General features: G+C 40.7%; 2 protein-coding genes across 2 annotated transcripts in view; one reads left to right on the top strand and one right to left on the bottom strand.

Annotated features, from left to right (window-relative positions):
• Positions 1 to 16,458, top strand: part of DNAJC21 (DnaJ heat shock protein family (Hsp40) member C21) — a 28,162-nt gene that overhangs the window by 2,001 nt on the left and 9,703 nt on the right. Inside the window, exons 2-7 of the mRNA XM_079702931.1 lie at positions 6,014 to 6,107; positions 10,163 to 10,286; positions 10,599 to 10,721; positions 11,097 to 11,401; positions 12,628 to 12,779; positions 14,737 to 14,824. Coding sequence (XP_079559057.1) covers positions 6,014 to 6,107; positions 10,163 to 10,286; positions 10,599 to 10,721; positions 11,097 to 11,401; positions 12,628 to 12,779; positions 14,737 to 14,824 — 886 coding nt within the window. The remainder of the gene's footprint in view (positions 1 to 6,013; positions 6,108 to 10,162; positions 10,287 to 10,598; positions 10,722 to 11,096; positions 11,402 to 12,627; positions 12,780 to 14,736; positions 14,825 to 16,458) is intronic.
• On the bottom strand, positions 8,433 to 8,879 carry LOC307052637 (riboflavin kinase-like; the record flags this gene model as incomplete). Its single annotated transcript, XM_079703667.1, has 1 exon — positions 8,433 to 8,879. One exon carries the CDS (start codon positions 8,877 to 8,879, stop codon positions 8,433 to 8,435), a length of 447 nt encoding a protein of 148 aa, XP_079559793.1.

Raw genomic sequence — 16,458 nt, 5'->3', positions numbered from 1 at the left:
TTTGAAACCAAATGTGTTAGTAACTAAATGTGAATAGCTTCTTTGAATGTCATCAGAATTCATAACATCCTAAATATCTTGGTTTGAAAATGCCTATACATATGAGGGATAAATACTGTCCCAGGAGATGCATGATTCTGATATGCTTTGCTTTGCTGGCTCATTAATTTGTTAAGTCTGACACTTGTTTAATTTAAGTGTTAAGTCTGACAAATGTTCAATTTCATTCTGTGTGTAAGGTACTGTGTTAGATGTTAGAAGACATATGGGCTATGCTTCAAAGACTAATATCTACCTCATATAGAAAGGCTGCCCATTTTCATTGTTAAAAAAGAGAGATTACCTTTATTTCTGTTATTGAGGAACTGAGAATGATTTCCAGTAGGGTCAATAGCACTGCGTAGTGAGGTCACTCCTTGTGAAAGCCAGGCTTTCAGTAATTCATCTGATGAGTGTTCCCTGAACACCTTACTGTGGAACGAGACAGGAGTGGTCCCTGCCCTGCTGGCCCTGCTGTCTTCTGGGAGACACAGAGGAAAGCAGTCACTTTTCATCTGGTGAGATAAGGGCAGTATGAGGGCAAATACAAGGTGCTTATGGGCACATGTACCAATCTGGACTGGGTTTTCTAGTGGGTGGGATAGATGTGCATCCCTGAAGAAGTGACATCTAGGTCGAGACCTAAAGCGGGAACACAGGGAATACAGGAGGTGGAAGGCAAGAGAGGGCACGGCAGAGTCTAGGAAGGGAAAGAGGTGAGCCTGCCCAGGTGAGCAGGGGCCCGGTCTTGAAGGTTGTGGTAACCTGCATTAGGCAGATTGGGTTTTAACCTAAGGGTGTTGGGAAGCCATTGAAGGGTTGGAAGCAGGGGAAATGATAGGTTTGTATTTTTCTAGTATCTCTCTGGCTGTAGTGGGGAGAATGGATTGGAGAGGGCAAGGCTGGAGGTAGGGAGACCAGTAGGTCCAGGGACACTGACATGACTAGGATGACGATAGGACCTGAGGGTGGAGACTGAGTCACGTGCTAAAATCCTCAGTGAGTAGGGGGAGGAGTTGGGAGGCGAGTGGACAGTGAGAAGGAGGGGAAGACGGAGAGATGGCCAAATGGTCTGAATCTCGACGGAATGCTGGTTTGTCCTCAGGGGTGAATAGAGAATCAGTGACCAGGAGGATGTCAGCTTTACCACCAGACCTGCTGTATGACAGCTGTGCTGGAGCCCAAGAGGCCCTACAGGCCTGTACGCCCTAGGATGTCAGCTTTACCACCAGACTTGCTGTATGACAGCTGTGCTGGAGCCCAAGAGGCCCTACAGGCCTGTAGGCCCTACAGGCCTATTCCCTACAGGAAGTGGTGTTCTCAGGGAACCTGGCTTCAGTCAAGGCAGGACTTAAAAGGCACAGTCCATGAAATGTTCTAGAAGGTAGTGTAAAAACATTTGGGACAAAGTGGAAGACGGTGTGAATGGATCAAGAGAAAAGCACAGAGGATAGTATGAGAATGCCTTTTAAACTTCAATGACTGGGTTTGCACTACCTGTGGCTTTTGCATTTGGCTAATAATTAAGGTGGACTTCCCATTTTTTGTGATTGCTTGTTAACTCAACTACAGTCATGTTCAACCTCCTAGTCAACCAGTTACAAGTATATTTAAGTGAAATAAAAAGCCATATGACAGATTGGAAAAACTAGTTAAAAAAGAAGCTCCAGCAAATGATTAGATCTTACTTTCAGATGGTACATTGGTGGGTTTTTATGTTTAAAAGCTTTAGCTCTTACCAGACTTCTTTGAGGGAGGAAGGAAGGGAGTGGGAAGAAACGGGACAACAAAGTACAGATGAAAAGGGGAAGACAACCACCACGTACCACCCCAAACGGCCGCCTTTTTTGTCTCATGTCAGGAGATTCAGTTGCTGGCTTTTTCTGCCTTTCTGCTTTAATTTTTTTTTATTAATTTAACATCTTTATTGGAGTATAATTGCTTTACAGTGGTGTGTTAGTTTCTGCTGTATAACAAAGTGAATCAGCTATATGTATACATATATCCCCATATCTCCTCCCTCTTTTTTTTTTTTTTTTTTTATAGTAAGTGGCAGAGCTAGGACTAGAACCCAGGGGTTTTATTTTTATTTATTTTTTAAGAAGATGTTGGGGGTAGGAGTTTATTAATTAATTAATTTATTATTGCTGTGTTGGGTCTTCGTTTCTGTGCAAGGGCTTTCTCTAGTTGTGGCAAGCGGGGACCACTCTTCATCACGGTGCGCGGGCCTCTCACAATTGTGGCCTCTCTTGTTGGGGAGCATAGGCTCCAGACGCGCAGGCTCAGTAGTTGTGGCTCTCGGGCCTAGTTGCTCTGCGGCATGTGGGATCTTCCCAGACCTGCGCTCGAACCCGTGTCCCCTGCATTAGCAGGCAGATTCTCAACCACTGCGCCACCAGGGAAGCCCTCTCCTCCCTCTTGTGTCTCCCTCCCACCCTCCCTATCCTACCCCTCTAGGTGGTCACAAAGCCCCGAGCTGATCTCCCTGTGCTATGCGGCTGCTTCCCACTAGCTAGCTATTTGAACTATGCTTTTTTTTATTTATCTGACCAAAATGTTATTGATGATTTGACGAAGACACAGAAATCATGAGCTGGACTGTCACCCTGGAGGCATATCAGGATTGTGTTCAGCTGCATGTGACAGGAAACTGGCAATTGTGGTCAAAACAAATAGTCATTTTACTTTCTTCATGTAGCAAGAAATCCAGAGGTGGCCCATCTTGGTAGCTCCAGCTGTTTGATGAAGCCATCAAAGACCTGGTCCATCATCCTGACCATAAGACTTGAGTCCTTGCATCAAGTGTAAACATTTAAGCCTCAAAGAAGTTCATTACTCATGTGGAGGTGCAGAGAGAGGCAGGTGAGCCCCAGTGTAGCAGGTCTCCTCCATGAGGTCCTTGGACTCTGCTCAGCAGCTGTCAGATGAGGCCTCACTCACCATCTGAAACGGCAGCAGGGGATCCCAGGCAGCAGTGTGGAGGAGGAAGGATTAAAGCAGGGACAGTGTGTGTGCTGGTTGCCTTTCAAGGAAGTCTTAAAAGCCACCATAGAATACTTTTATAGATTTTATTGACCAGAACTTAGTCACATGGTCATGCCAAGCTTCAAGGGAGACTGGAAATGGAGTCTTTATTTGGGGGATCAGGTGCCCCCATAAAATCAGGATTCAGTTGTTACCGGAAGAGGGGGATGAACTAGCAGTCTCTGCCTCAGTCCTCATAATCTGCCTGCAGGCAGTATACCCGGGCTTTGGGCAGGACACAGGGGATGAGTTAAGGGCATAAGGTGAGTGCCAGCCAGGCCCATCCCTTTCATCAGGAGAAACAATCTTGTCCTAGGAGCTTCACTTAGTAGATTTGTATTTGTATCTGATTGGCTAAAACTGGGTCACCTGACAACCCCAAGAAAGTCTGGGGAGGTGAATTTTTTAAGTGTGTATATTACCACTGTGAGCAAAATCAGGTTTTGTTAGGAGGAAGAGGGGAATGGATATCGAGTAGGCAACTAGTAGTATTTGCCACAGAGTAGTAATAAAAATCTAAAAGAATTAAATCTAAAATTATCAAAACAGGATACTGGGTGTCCTATGTTTAGAATCCAATTGCAGCAGGGCCACAACAAGATGGAATTTGATAGTATGCATTGGAAATAATGGAAAACCTAGCCACAGTGGCTTAGTAAGTTAAGAATTTATTTTTCTCACCACAAGGAGTTTTGGAGGTAGGTGCCTGCTGGCATTGTTTCAGTGACTAAGTAATGTCACTGTGAATCTCTTGACTTTTCCTTCATGGTCTCAAGATGGCTGCTGAAGCTCCAGCTCTCATGTCCATGTACAAGACAAAAAGAGGAAGGAAAGAAAATACACTAACAGACTTCTGCTTTCATCTCACTGGTCAGAACTGTGTCACGACCCTTCCTAGCAGCAAGGGAGGCTGGATAAGCCAAAATACTTGCTTACTTTTTAGCTTATCCAGCCTCCACAGTAAAGGCTGCAAGAGAGAAAGGAGGGGGAGGTGTTGGATGATCTAACCTTTAGTATCTCCCACAGAATGGATTGAGTACTATGTTTGAGTTAAAAAAATATTTGTTATACAGTTATATTGGCTTGTCAGGATTTTTTTTTTTAAATATTTATTTATTTATTTAGCTGCATCAGGTCTTAGTTGTGGCAGGAAACTCTTAGTTGCGGCACGCATGTGGGATCTAGATGCTGACTGGGGATCGAACCCCAGCTTCCTGTATTGGGAGCATGGAGTCTTAACCACTGTGCCACCAAGGAAGTCCCTCTTGTCAGTAATTAATATGAAAAATACTTGAAAGTTTGTCACCTATAAATTCAGTATGACTTACTGTGATATTGTTGCTAAAAGCTAATATAATTAGCCATAGTGATTAGAGTAGAATGTTAAGGGATTAATGAATGGCTCCTTGATGATCACTGTCTTTGACTGCATTTGAAGTAGAGGGTATTATAGTGTGCATAAGAAATGGGAGATTCAGTCCAGAGAAGAGCTAGGCTAGGAGCTGACCTGTGGGCTGCTCTGTGGAAGGGGAGTTAGACCAGCGTTGTGTTACTTATACAGCTAGGCTCCTGTGATGGAGTGGTTTTTGTTTCTGTTTCTTACTTTTTTTTTTAATTCCAGGGGAGCATGATTCTATATCTAAAGCTTTTTGTGTTAAAGCATCTTAGTAAAAAGAGCTATGGCAAATTGCTGCACTTGAGAAAGTGTTGTCCGTGTCAGTTGTTGAGCAGAAGGCCGCTTGAAGGACTTGCGACTGTGTAGTGGTATCTGAAAAGAGGAGGTAGGGTACCCTTGAGGGCCTTGTTTTAAGACTATTTCTGTCATATTTTTTTTCTTCGAGGCAAATATTGAGTTGTAGCTTAAAGAACATTGACGTACTCCATAGTAGGTTCAAAATATTTTGCTTTCTGAGTGTATTAGTTATCTATTGCTGTGTAACAAATTACCGAAAACTTAGGGCTTAAAAACAACAAACAGCAAATTTTTAGCAAATATTTTCATAATACGGACTCACACAGTTTCTGGGGATCAGAATCAGAATGGTGTAGCTGGGTGGTTTGGCTCAAGCTTTCTCACCAGGTTGAATCACCATTGTCTGGGAAAACTCACTTTCAAGCTCACCCCCACAGTAACGGTGGGCCTCAGTTCCTTGTTGGCTGTGGGCCGGAGGCCTCCATTCTTCACCACGTGGGCTTCTCATGGACCACTGGAGTGTCTATGGCAGCTGGCTACTCCCAGCGATCCAAGACAGAGCGAGCGCCCAAGATGCAAACTGCAGTCTTTCATGATCTAATCTTGGAAGTAATGTCCTATACCGTCACCACTCCTGCCACCTGCTTTCGGTCACAGAGACCAACCCTGGTGACATGGGAGGGGACCACACAGGGCGTGAATGCCAGGAGGTGGGGGTCCTTGGGGGCCATCTTGGAAGCTGGCTACCACCCTGAGGCAAAGATGCTTTCTGAATTCCACGGTTAAGGAAGCACAACTAAGGGAAGAGTAATTAGTTAGCACATATTTTTTAAACTTTATGAGATTTATTTTGGTATATGCTGGTAAGAAAGAAAACCTTAAGGATGGTGGTAAAGATGGATTAAACATAATCTAGCACTGAATAGTAACAGCCTTTCTATAAATGATTGATTTATGTATTTTACTCCTTCTAGAAATAAAATGTGTAATACTCAGCATTTTCTATTTGTGGATATCCAGGTTGAGTGCTGCTCAGTGACACACTGAGATTTAGAGAAAAGCATGAAATTTCTACTCAAGTTGACAATTCTAACAGATCCTGATTATCAGCTGTCATCCGTTTTCTGTTTTTCCTTAGTTGTTTTTCTTCGTTTTTGTACACTCATCTATTTACGGCATTTCTGATGGAAGAGGTCCCTTTTAGAGTCTGTCCTTTACTTTTTTGATGACTGAATTTCTATGCCTTTATTTTAACAGATAAAAATCTGGATAATGCTGCAGAAGCAGCTGAACAATTTAAACTAATCCAAGCAGCGTATGATGTGCTGAGCGACCCTCAGGAAAGAGCATGGTGAGCATCACACTGTCCCTCCTTGTGTATCTTGTTGGGAAGAATGGTCAACAGAGGGTTTTTAAAAAATTTAATATGTTAAATGGTTTGGGGTGTTTTCTAAAGCACCAGTCACCTATTCATTATATAAAATGCAGTGTGTTGGTAGGAAGGAACCTTAGAGATGATTACTCCAACTCTGATATTATAAATGATGAAACACAAAGCTTGGCAATCGTAGATAGTTATAATTTTGATACTTATGAAGTGCCTTCTCTTTGAATAAGGTCTTTTTGATGTCTGACAAATTTACTGATGTCAGAAAAGGAAGAATGTTGACTTTTCCTTAAAAAACAGATATAGTGTTTTCATCAAGAATTGTAATATTTTCCCAAGAACTACTTTATATAAGAAATTGAGTTAAACTTCTACATCTATAACAGATTCTTTAACTCATGATGACCTGATCATTTAATGCCATTTCCAAACAAAAATTTCTACGTTTGAAGTTCTGGGTTTCCAGATTCTCAGTGAACTTTTTGCTACAAAGCCCTGACATAACTGTGCAAGATCCCACAGAGCAGGTGGTTGTTCAGTTCACCTGTGCAAGTCTTCTGTGTGATAGCATACAAGCACGGCCAGCTGTCAAGAGAGAAAGGCTGTAAAGAAAATTCTTTTTTTTTTTTCACTTGGTCAAGATTTATTTCAAGGCCTGAAAACACTGACTAATCGAAAATGGCCCTACTGCAATTTCTTATAATATATAAATAATATAAAACTTAAAAAAATGTAGACACTATTAACTAACTCCTAAACCACACACTATAGGCTTTTCAAAAGCAATAGTTATTTAACAAAATGTAAGGTGACAATATCAAAGAATTTTCACACTTAATGAGGACACAATCTGTTGCAAGCTACTCACACAAACACAAATCTTTTTTACACTTTCCATGTTTGTTTTTAACTTTGCTTCATAGAACCACTGATAATTGAGGCTTCTTTCAAGTATAGGATTTCTAACATTAAATTACATTTTCGAAGTATTTCTATGAAGAAGAAATGAAAAAGACACATACTACATTATTTGCCATAAATTCATACACCAAAAAGTCAAATAATCCAACTGAATTTATTCCTGCTTCCCCCTTCTCCAACATTAGCTTTAGATGTTCTTCTAAATATTATATAAACAGTTTTGTTAAAATCAGTTCTCTCATTTATGCAGATTAGGGGAAAATGGTTTTATAATGAGTTATCTTTAAAATTCTAGATAACACTCTTTAGCCTTAAATTACATTGTGCACACACAACTACAGCAGTTTGCATTTGCTCGGGAACATATAATCACATTAAAAACAAATAACTTTGTAGTTCATAGTTTAGTTGGCTCTTAAATAGTTTCCCTGGGGGGGAAACAAGTACTTTGTGTTGTTTAAGAAACGATATAGATAAATGAAATGCTAGGTGTTCGTTTAAACTTTGAGGAAACCTACAGATGAACTTTTGGGTGTTTTTTCTAAAATGCAAGAGATACGCGCTTAATCACTGTTCATATAGTGAAGGGATGGGATGGCAGATACAGACGCAGATGAAACTCTACATTTTGTAAATGTAGAGTTGGATATTCTAAATGGAAGACAGTTGTTTACAGGAAACAAAGGTTAAGAAAAATGTTGAAGAATATCTACTCTTAAAAAGAGAGAAGTGTTTTACAACACAAAAATGAGAACTAGAGATTCGAAAAACACTCATTTTACTGTTTTAAAAGAAAAACAAAAAAATAATAGAGCATCTAGACCAATTAGAACTGAGGCAGCTGTAACAAAAATGGAACACAGTACAGTGATTTGAGCCCTTAAAGGAAATGACTGACTAAAATGAAATTTCACATGTCTTCATGTCTATAATAATAAATGCGCAAAATATCAAAAATACAAAGTCTGGATTTTTCCCCTTAGGTTTGTAATACACTGTCAAACCTCTGCTTAATGTAGTTACTTTTATAAGCCTTCTGATTAGCAAAGCATGCTATGCAGGTACATGTATGCTAGAATTTTACCATGAGAGTTATAGTTCTCATCTCAAGCTAGTGACTTGCCTGTTACCCATATTTATATATATTTCATTCCCATTATAAAACACTTACGGCCTTTCTAGTGGTACATTTTAATCAACATATTACATGAAAAAGAATCTTGATTTTTAAAATGAACTACATTGTACTGTTTACTTCACAGCTGTAGGAAAATGTTTGCTTTTTAAAATATAACCAAGATGAGACTGTAGAGTTATGAGCAGTAAAATATTAGAAAACAGTGAATGAATAAATAAGATGCTTTTCCATCAGTGGCCATTCATTATTTTGCTTTTAGGAACCTGGAAGAAATTGTCTTCTTTGAGTTTCAAATGTTCTGGTAAATCTAGTTGTTTCTTAGCTTCCTCAGTATCACCTTGAATTGCTGAAATAAGTGACTCTAAGGAATCAGTTCTTTTCTGGTCTGAGGTAGCGAGAATTTCCCCATAGAAGTCCTCTTTGAAAGTATGCATGATATGAGCTTCCATGGACTTTTTTGTATTCTTGTAGTATGGGTTCCATCCTATGCTCACCACCATCTTATGGACGTCTACACTTCCAACACTGGCCCAACCATGATATATGCCAGTGGATGCATCCGGAAGATTATCCACTACTTGTTCAGGGAAGTTAGCTGTAGGGATGCCCAGGTGCTTGGGGCCGCGACCGAAGCCCCGCACCACCCGGCCGCGGCAGAAGTACGGCAGGTGCCTCATGACGCCGTCCGTCGGGGCGGTGCCCGGACCCCCCAGACCAGCCGGGGGACACGGGCGGGAGCTCCGCAGGCCGGGTGGGCGGGCGAGCGCACGGGCGTACAATGGGCCGAGCAGCGCGGACGACACGCCTTGGCGAGACCTTCACGCCGCTGACCGAACAGAAGGTGCGGGCGACTCAGAGGCTGCGTCTGGAGGAAAATTCTTATAAAATTATCTTTTATATAAAAATCAGAGAATACTAAATTTTTCTCCTCCTGAGGAATTTGGACATCTGGCCTTAGAAATGCTTTTGCCTTCCTTTGGAAACTTTGAAATTCTTTCCTGCCTTCCGTTTGCTCTAGCTCTTCTCTAGATCTTAGGTTGTTTTCTTGTCCCGAGGATTCCCTTGTCTTTTTTTTTTTTGCGGTAACGCGGGCCTCTCACTGTTGTGGCCTCTCCCGTTGCGGAGCACAGGCTCCGGACGCGCAGGCCCAGCGGCCATGGCTCACGGGCCCAGCCGCTCCGCGGCATGTGGGATCTTCCAGGACTGGGGCACGAACCCGCGTCCCCTGCATCGGCAGGCGGACTCTCAACCACTGCACCACCAGGGAAGCCCCTCCCTTGTCTTTTTGTTTAAAGGCCCTGCCTATTAACTCTCCTGTCATCTGGAGGCAGTACTGCACAGTGGCGAGGAGCATGGGCCTTCTGGTGCAGGACACGTGGTTTTGAATTCTAGCTCTGCTGCTTGTGTTGGCTTTATGACTGTGGACAATGTTATGTAATATTGCTGAGCTTCAATTTCCTGTTATATCAAACGAGGGTAATAACTAACTTTACAGAGTGAGAGGTAGTTGTATGTGTGTGAAGCTCCTAGATTGTTTACATAAACATTAGAAGAGTTTTATTCTGGTCCATATTGGTAAATTCCCAGATCCCAAATGTGTAATTAGTCTGTGGACCAGATGATGTCCACTACTGTCTTATATAGTAAGGTCTCTTTCGTGTGAAAGTGCAGCTACCTTTCTGGGAGAGTCATGGACTGGCTCATTAAATTCCCCTCTTCGTATTGGCTAGTACCGTATACTGCCTGTAACGTACTGGGAGTTGCAGTCATAGTTTTAGTCAGCACTTCTGTGAAAGATTATTAAGTCTTTGCCTGTTGATACTTTTCTTCAGATTTTTTGGTTGTGGGTTGACCACGTTAAAATGTGCAATAATTATATTTTGACTGTTTCAGAGTAAGGAATCCTTTTGAATTCTTATTTATTCAGCCTTCACTGATGGCGCTAACTTTTTTTGTTTAGGTATGATAATCATAGAGAGGCTCTGCTTAAAGGTGGGCTTGCTGGAGAGTATCAAGATGACAGCTTAGATTTGCTTCACTATTTCACTGTGACCTGTTACTCTGGTTATGGAGATGATGAAAAGGTAAGAAATGAACTCACTGATAATTTCTTATCAAGCACTTAAGTAAGACTCTCAAATGCAAAGAGAATTCTTAAAATTATTCTACAATAGAAGGTGAAAGAATGTTCATTTTGGAAACTGAAAAACAGAGCCTTCATATTTAAACTGTCAGCATATAAAGACCTTCAGTTGAAAACTAAATGTACTTGCAGTGACCGAGCTTGGGACTGTAATTCTGTAACATTAAAGTTTTTCATGTTGCATTTTAAAATCATATTCTATAATTAAACTACAAAAGTGTTAAGAGTTTGTGTTTCTGTTACTGTTTTTTAGGGCTTTTATACAGTGTATCGTAATGTTTTTGAAATGATTGCCAAGGAAGAACTAGAATCTTCTTTAGAAGAGGATGTTGAGGATTTCCCAACTTTTGGAGACTCCCAGAGTGACTATGATACGGTAGAAGAAAAATTCATTGCCATTTTGTAATTAGCATTTGTCAATGTATCTTTTCCCCATTTCTTTATTTTAAAAAAAAGTGTTCTAGTTCTCGGTCTTTTACTGTGACTCTCTTCCTCTCTTTTTTTTCCTGATCACCTCCCGTCTTTTCACTATTTAGTGATCATGGTCCCATTCCATTAATTTACTCATCAAATTCATTCTGAAGAGTTATTTTGTAAAGCCTTCAAAGGACTGTCTTCTCTGTTGATTAATAGTAAAGTTGTATATTTGAAGAAAGGAGGTTAGATGTTTTGCAGCAGCAATATTTGCTGCCTTACTAAAAAGGAGATCCAAATAAAAATCTAGCATTTTACCTATTTTCTTTGTCACTAGGTAGTCCATCCTTTCTACGCTTATTGGCAGAGTTTCTGCACTCAGAAGAACTTTGCTTGGAAAGAAGAATATGATACACGACAGGCTTCGAACCACTGGGAGAAACGAGCCATGGAAAAAGAGAACAAAAAGATTCGAGACAAAGCAAGGAAAGAGAAGAATGAGCTTGTCCGTCAGCTGGTAGCTTTCATCCGTAAAAGAGATAGAAGAGTGCAGGCTCATCGAAAACTTGTGGAAGAACAGAATGCAGAGAAGGCGAGGAAAGCCGAAGCAATGAGGCGGCAGCAGAATCTAAAGCAGGCCAAGTATGTGGTGCTGGCTGGACCCTGTCTATAAGTAGGTGCCGGTCATGGGAAGCATCAGTGGATACCTGACGTGGTGCTTTCATGGGGGGTTTAATCCTCATTCTGCCTTCATCCTTTTCTTTTACATCCTGGCATTGGACGATGTCTTTTCATCTACTGTGAAAAAATTTTTCTTTTGAGTTGGACGTTTTCCTTCAGAGGCCCTTTATACTTGAGATTCTTTTCAGACTCTTGTAATGTTTAATAATAACTAATGTTAATCGAATTCTCATTCTGTACAAGGCCCTGTTGTAAGTGCTTTTCTTGCAACAATTCTGTGAAGTAAGTTCTGGTTTTTATCCTTTCTTTTGAGGAAATGAGGCCCAAGATCACATAGCTGATAAATTGCAGAGGTGGGAATTGGACCCTAGAAGTCAGCCCAGTGCCCTGCTTTTAAGTACCACACAATACTCTGTCAGTATACTCTTAGATATTTAGTTCACCTCAGTGCCTTTAAAGTTTTGTTGTTTTGAGTCACTGTAAAGGCATTGTGTCCAGAGCATTATAGCATTCTTTAAAAAACTATTCACTTCTTGAAAGTTCTACCCACCTCATCTTTGAAAAATTAGCACTTTACATGACACGGTTTAAAACCACCTGAAGCCTTTTTTTTTTTTAAATAAATTTTATTTATTTATTTATTTTTTGCTGCATTGGGTCTTCGTTGCTGCACGCGGGCTTTCTCTAGTTGCGGCGAATGGGGGCTACTCTTCGTTGCAGTGTGTGGGCTTCTCATTGCGGTGGCTTCTCTTGTTGCGGAGCATGGGCTCTAGGCCCGTGGGCTCCAGTAGTTGTGGCTCATGGGCTCTAGAGCGCAGGCTCCGTAATTGTGGCACACGGACTTAGTTGCTCCGTGGCATGTGGGATCTTCCCGGACCAGGGCTCGAACCTGTGTCCCCTGCGTTGGCAGGGAGGTTGTTAACCACTGCGCCACCAGGGAAGTCCCCACCTGAAGACTTTTAGTAAGTTGCAAAGAGTTGTATTTTTCAAAACCCATTGTCTAGTGGAGCAATTAAAATCAACCACATAACAGATAACAGATTTAAGTGACTTTGCCTGTTTCAGCCAAGCACAGGTTTTAAGTTTGTAGGCATGGACAATTTGGGAGGAAGAAGCTCTCCAGGGGATGGGTTTTAAGCCCCCAAAATAAATAAAACCAATGCAGAGACTGTGCTGTGTGTGTCTAGACTGGCAGAGCAGTACAAAGAGCAGAGCTGGATGACGGTGGCCGATTTGGAGAAGGAGCTCAGGGAGATGGAGGCGCAGTATGAAAAGGAGTTTGGAGATGGATCAGGTGAAGATGAAGCGGAAGAACAGAAACTCCAAGATGGACAGGATGGTAACTTCCTCCATTCATTAAGAAACTGTAGGAAATAAATGCTTTTGTGCTCAGGGGTTGTTCACTCAGGATGCTCACAGATGTCCGTAAAGGGCTCAGGTGTGAGACAACAACGGACGGGAGGGCAGATGAAAATCTGGAGACACCTGGGTTCCAGCCGACTGTTGCCAGTTTCATGTTTGTTTGGTTTGTTTGTTTTTAAAATGAGGCTGGAAAACTGGATTTTTATGTGCCATCTCCCAATTTTTAAATATGGCAGATAATTGAAATGAAAAATAATTTGGCATGGCCAAGTGAAGGTAGTCTATGGAAGTAGTATAATTGCAGTAATTTCATTAACAAACTCTCTTCTGACCATGTTTTGAACCATTTGGCTGCATAAATATATTGAGAAGTGGGCATATTGTCAGGTGTAACTGGTTATTTTTTAAAAATGCAGTTAAGCAGTAGGTCAAGTTTTAATAGTAACTCTTTCCAGAAGAGCCGATACTGTGCAGGACTCTTATCTGGTATATATAAATTGTCTCATTTCTGACTTGTAGAGGGGCTTCTCTTGGTGTCCTGAAATGTGTCTTTTCTCTTTCTCTATCATTAGAGCACAGGCATGTGACTACCTTAAAAGGAGAGGATTGGGCATTGTTGAGAATAGTGATTGATATTCCTGACTTTCTCCACTGTCTATGGCTGTTCCATGAGAAATAAAAGTAAATGATCTAAACATAGTTTACTTAATTTTACCTTACTTACAAATGTTGGTTTTCAGACTAATAGCTCAAATGATAAAATGACAGACTTTTATTTATTCCACATGATTAGGAAATGAAATGTTTTCTTAATGAATTGCAAGTAGTATGTGTGAAAGTGCCTTGATAGTTGTGAAGCACTGTGTAAATGTGAGGTGGCATAATTATGTAGAGTTTTACAGCTTATAAGGTGCTTTCACATATAAGATCTTGCTTGATCCTCACACTGTGGCCCTTATATGTAGGTTTTGCTCATATAGTTATCTCTTTGTTACTGAGAAGCTCTGGCATATGTCTGAGAACATATGAGAACATTCTTAGATCCAGATTTTGACTTCAAATCCAGCATTCTTTATTAACTATTTGAATAATCAAACTATTTGAAAGTGTACACATAATTAGAAAGTATCTTATACGAAACATTGGAGGTATTTTGATCATTTATGATTTCAGTGAGAATGTCCTTCAGAATCATATTACCTTTACTTATTATTAAAAAAAATGTAGAATATAGAAGAGATACCTTGGGTTCTTTATCGATCCCATAGTAAATCCAAAATGGCAATCAGTTTACTTGTTTATTTCTTATAAAGATAGAATATGGGATTGTGCAAAGACTTTCAACTGAGCTTAGATTTTGTGGTCTATATTGATAATAATTATTCCATTGTAATAAAGCTTCAAGTTTATAAAAGTCTGTAAAGATAATGTTAAACTTTACACGTAATATGCTATTTTATGACCTATCTTTCTAATAATGATGGAATGTCATAAACTAAGCTTATTTAAGCATTGAAGAGTAGATTACAGTTATACATGTGTTCACACCAAATCTTGCTCAAGAGGTAAACTAAAACACCTTTGTTGAAAAAACTGCTTTGTTGTAGAACTATGAAAGTGACATTTGATTTTCTGAACTTAGCTCACACCTAGGACTCTGAGAATTTTTTGAATTTTCTTCTAAGTAGGCTGATGAAAAGAACTTGAAAGGTAAAGTGATCTGTTTGGAAGCCTTCCCTTATAATTCAGTGCTGCTTTTAAAAGGCCAACTCAAATCCCGGTAACATTGTTTTTTCTTGGTGAGGACGCAACAAATTTTAGTTTCTGATATGTGTGCAACTCTAGATACTTACTGAAGAGATGTTACTTGTTAACATGTTTTAGATTGATGTTCTAATCAAACAGGATTCTTACTGTAGGCTTCCCTCTCATAGGTAAAGATAGTGACGAGGCTGAGGATGCAGAACTTTATGATAGCCTTTATTGCCCAGCATGTGACAAATCTTTCAAGACGGAAAAGGCGTAAGTTTAATATCTTTGAACTCACCTCCTCTTTTGAGGTGAAGTGTAGCACTTTGAAAGTCCTAAAAAAAATGCTTGTAGCAGTTGGTCACTGGCCCTCACCTGTCATCTTGGGGGATATCTTCCCAGCAGGGGAGGAAGAAGGATTTGTACCAGCAGTTAAGCCTGTTGTACTGATTCTCATTCATGTGATGTTCCTGTGTAATAGCTGCTTTTTAAATGTATACGCTGTCTCCAGAAAGAAACGTTGCTTGCTTTGGTGAGGAAGGCAGAGTCACACAGGCAAGGGGGCTAAACTGAGGCTAGTCATCTTTCTCCACGGTTGGTGCAAACTCACTTCCAGCTGTCACGCTCCCGTGCAGACCGTTGCCGCCAGCCCGAGAACTTCAGATGTGTCCTGCCTATAGTATAGTTGCTGAAGTCGAAGGACTTTATCTTAGGGGAACAGTCACGAAGAGAGAAGTATTAAAAAGGATACTATCATAAGGCAGGCGGGGAGGGGCCGGCTAGAATGTGGGAAAAAATGAGAGTAGAGTTAGCAAGGGGAAAAGAAGCAAAACACGTGCAGTAAAGAAGGAGGAGGCAAAGGATGGAAATGGAGCTTGGGAGTCCTAAGTGGTATCACTGTGTAACCCCAGGGAAGAGCGATAGCGTAGCCAGAGGAGTGGCGCAAGGCGGGCAGAAACAAGCAAGGAAACAAAAGCAACGATGAAGGAGGCTTTAAAAATAGTTTTTGTATTTGGAAAGGACGTCAAACTTACCGACAAGTTGCGTGAATAGACTGTAGAGCGCCCGATTCACCTGTTGCTCATCTTTTGCCCCATTTGCACGTGCTCATTCTCTCTCCAGACACACAGACTAGGTTTTTTCTGAATAATCTGAGAGTAAGTTACATACATAGTCTCCTTTACCTCTGAACACTTCAGTATATATTCCTTAAGAATAAGGACATTCTTTTACATAATCACAGCCGTCAACTTCAGGAAATTTATAACGTTGATGTAGTACTTTTATTCCATTTACTGCCTATATTTCGCTTTTGTCAGTTGATCCTGTATTAATGTCCTATGTAGCATTTTCCCAACTTCAATACAGGATCTCGTCTAGGATCATGTATTGCATTTATTTATTTAGTCTCATTTAATCTGGACCAGTTCCCTTTTCTGTGCCATTGACATTTTGGAAGAGAACTGACCTTTAAAATGTTTTTTAAAAATAGAATATTTCTCATTTGGGTGTGTCCATTTCCTCATGATTAGATTCAGGTTGTGCATTCCTAGCTGGAGTACTGTGTAAACATGTGTTGCTCTCAGGGTTTCTATCTGGAAGGACAGAAGTCTGTCTGCCCCTCATTGGTGGTGATCATTTTGATCATCCAGTCAAGGTGTCGTCTTGTTTTTCCACTGTATAGTTAGTATTTTTTCCCTTGCAGCATGTTTAGTATGTGGGGAGACACTTTAAAGCCATGCAAATATCTTTCTCTTCATCAAAGTTTCCTTCCTAGATTTAGCACCCACTGATGATTTCAGCTTGTACCAATCTTCACTATAATCATCTCAAAATGAGGCTTTTCCGGTGCCAGTGCTCCTACATCATAAGTCATCATTTGACCTTCTGCTGTACATAAGAACATT

Source organism: Hyperoodon ampullatus (genome assembly GCF_949752795.1).
Source record: "Hyperoodon ampullatus genome assembly, chromosome: 4".
Lineage (NCBI taxonomy): Eukaryota > Metazoa > Chordata > Mammalia > Artiodactyla > Ziphiidae > Hyperoodon > Hyperoodon ampullatus.
The sequence above is the reverse complement of the archived record's forward strand: the minus strand, read 5'-3'. Positions and strand labels throughout refer to the sequence as shown.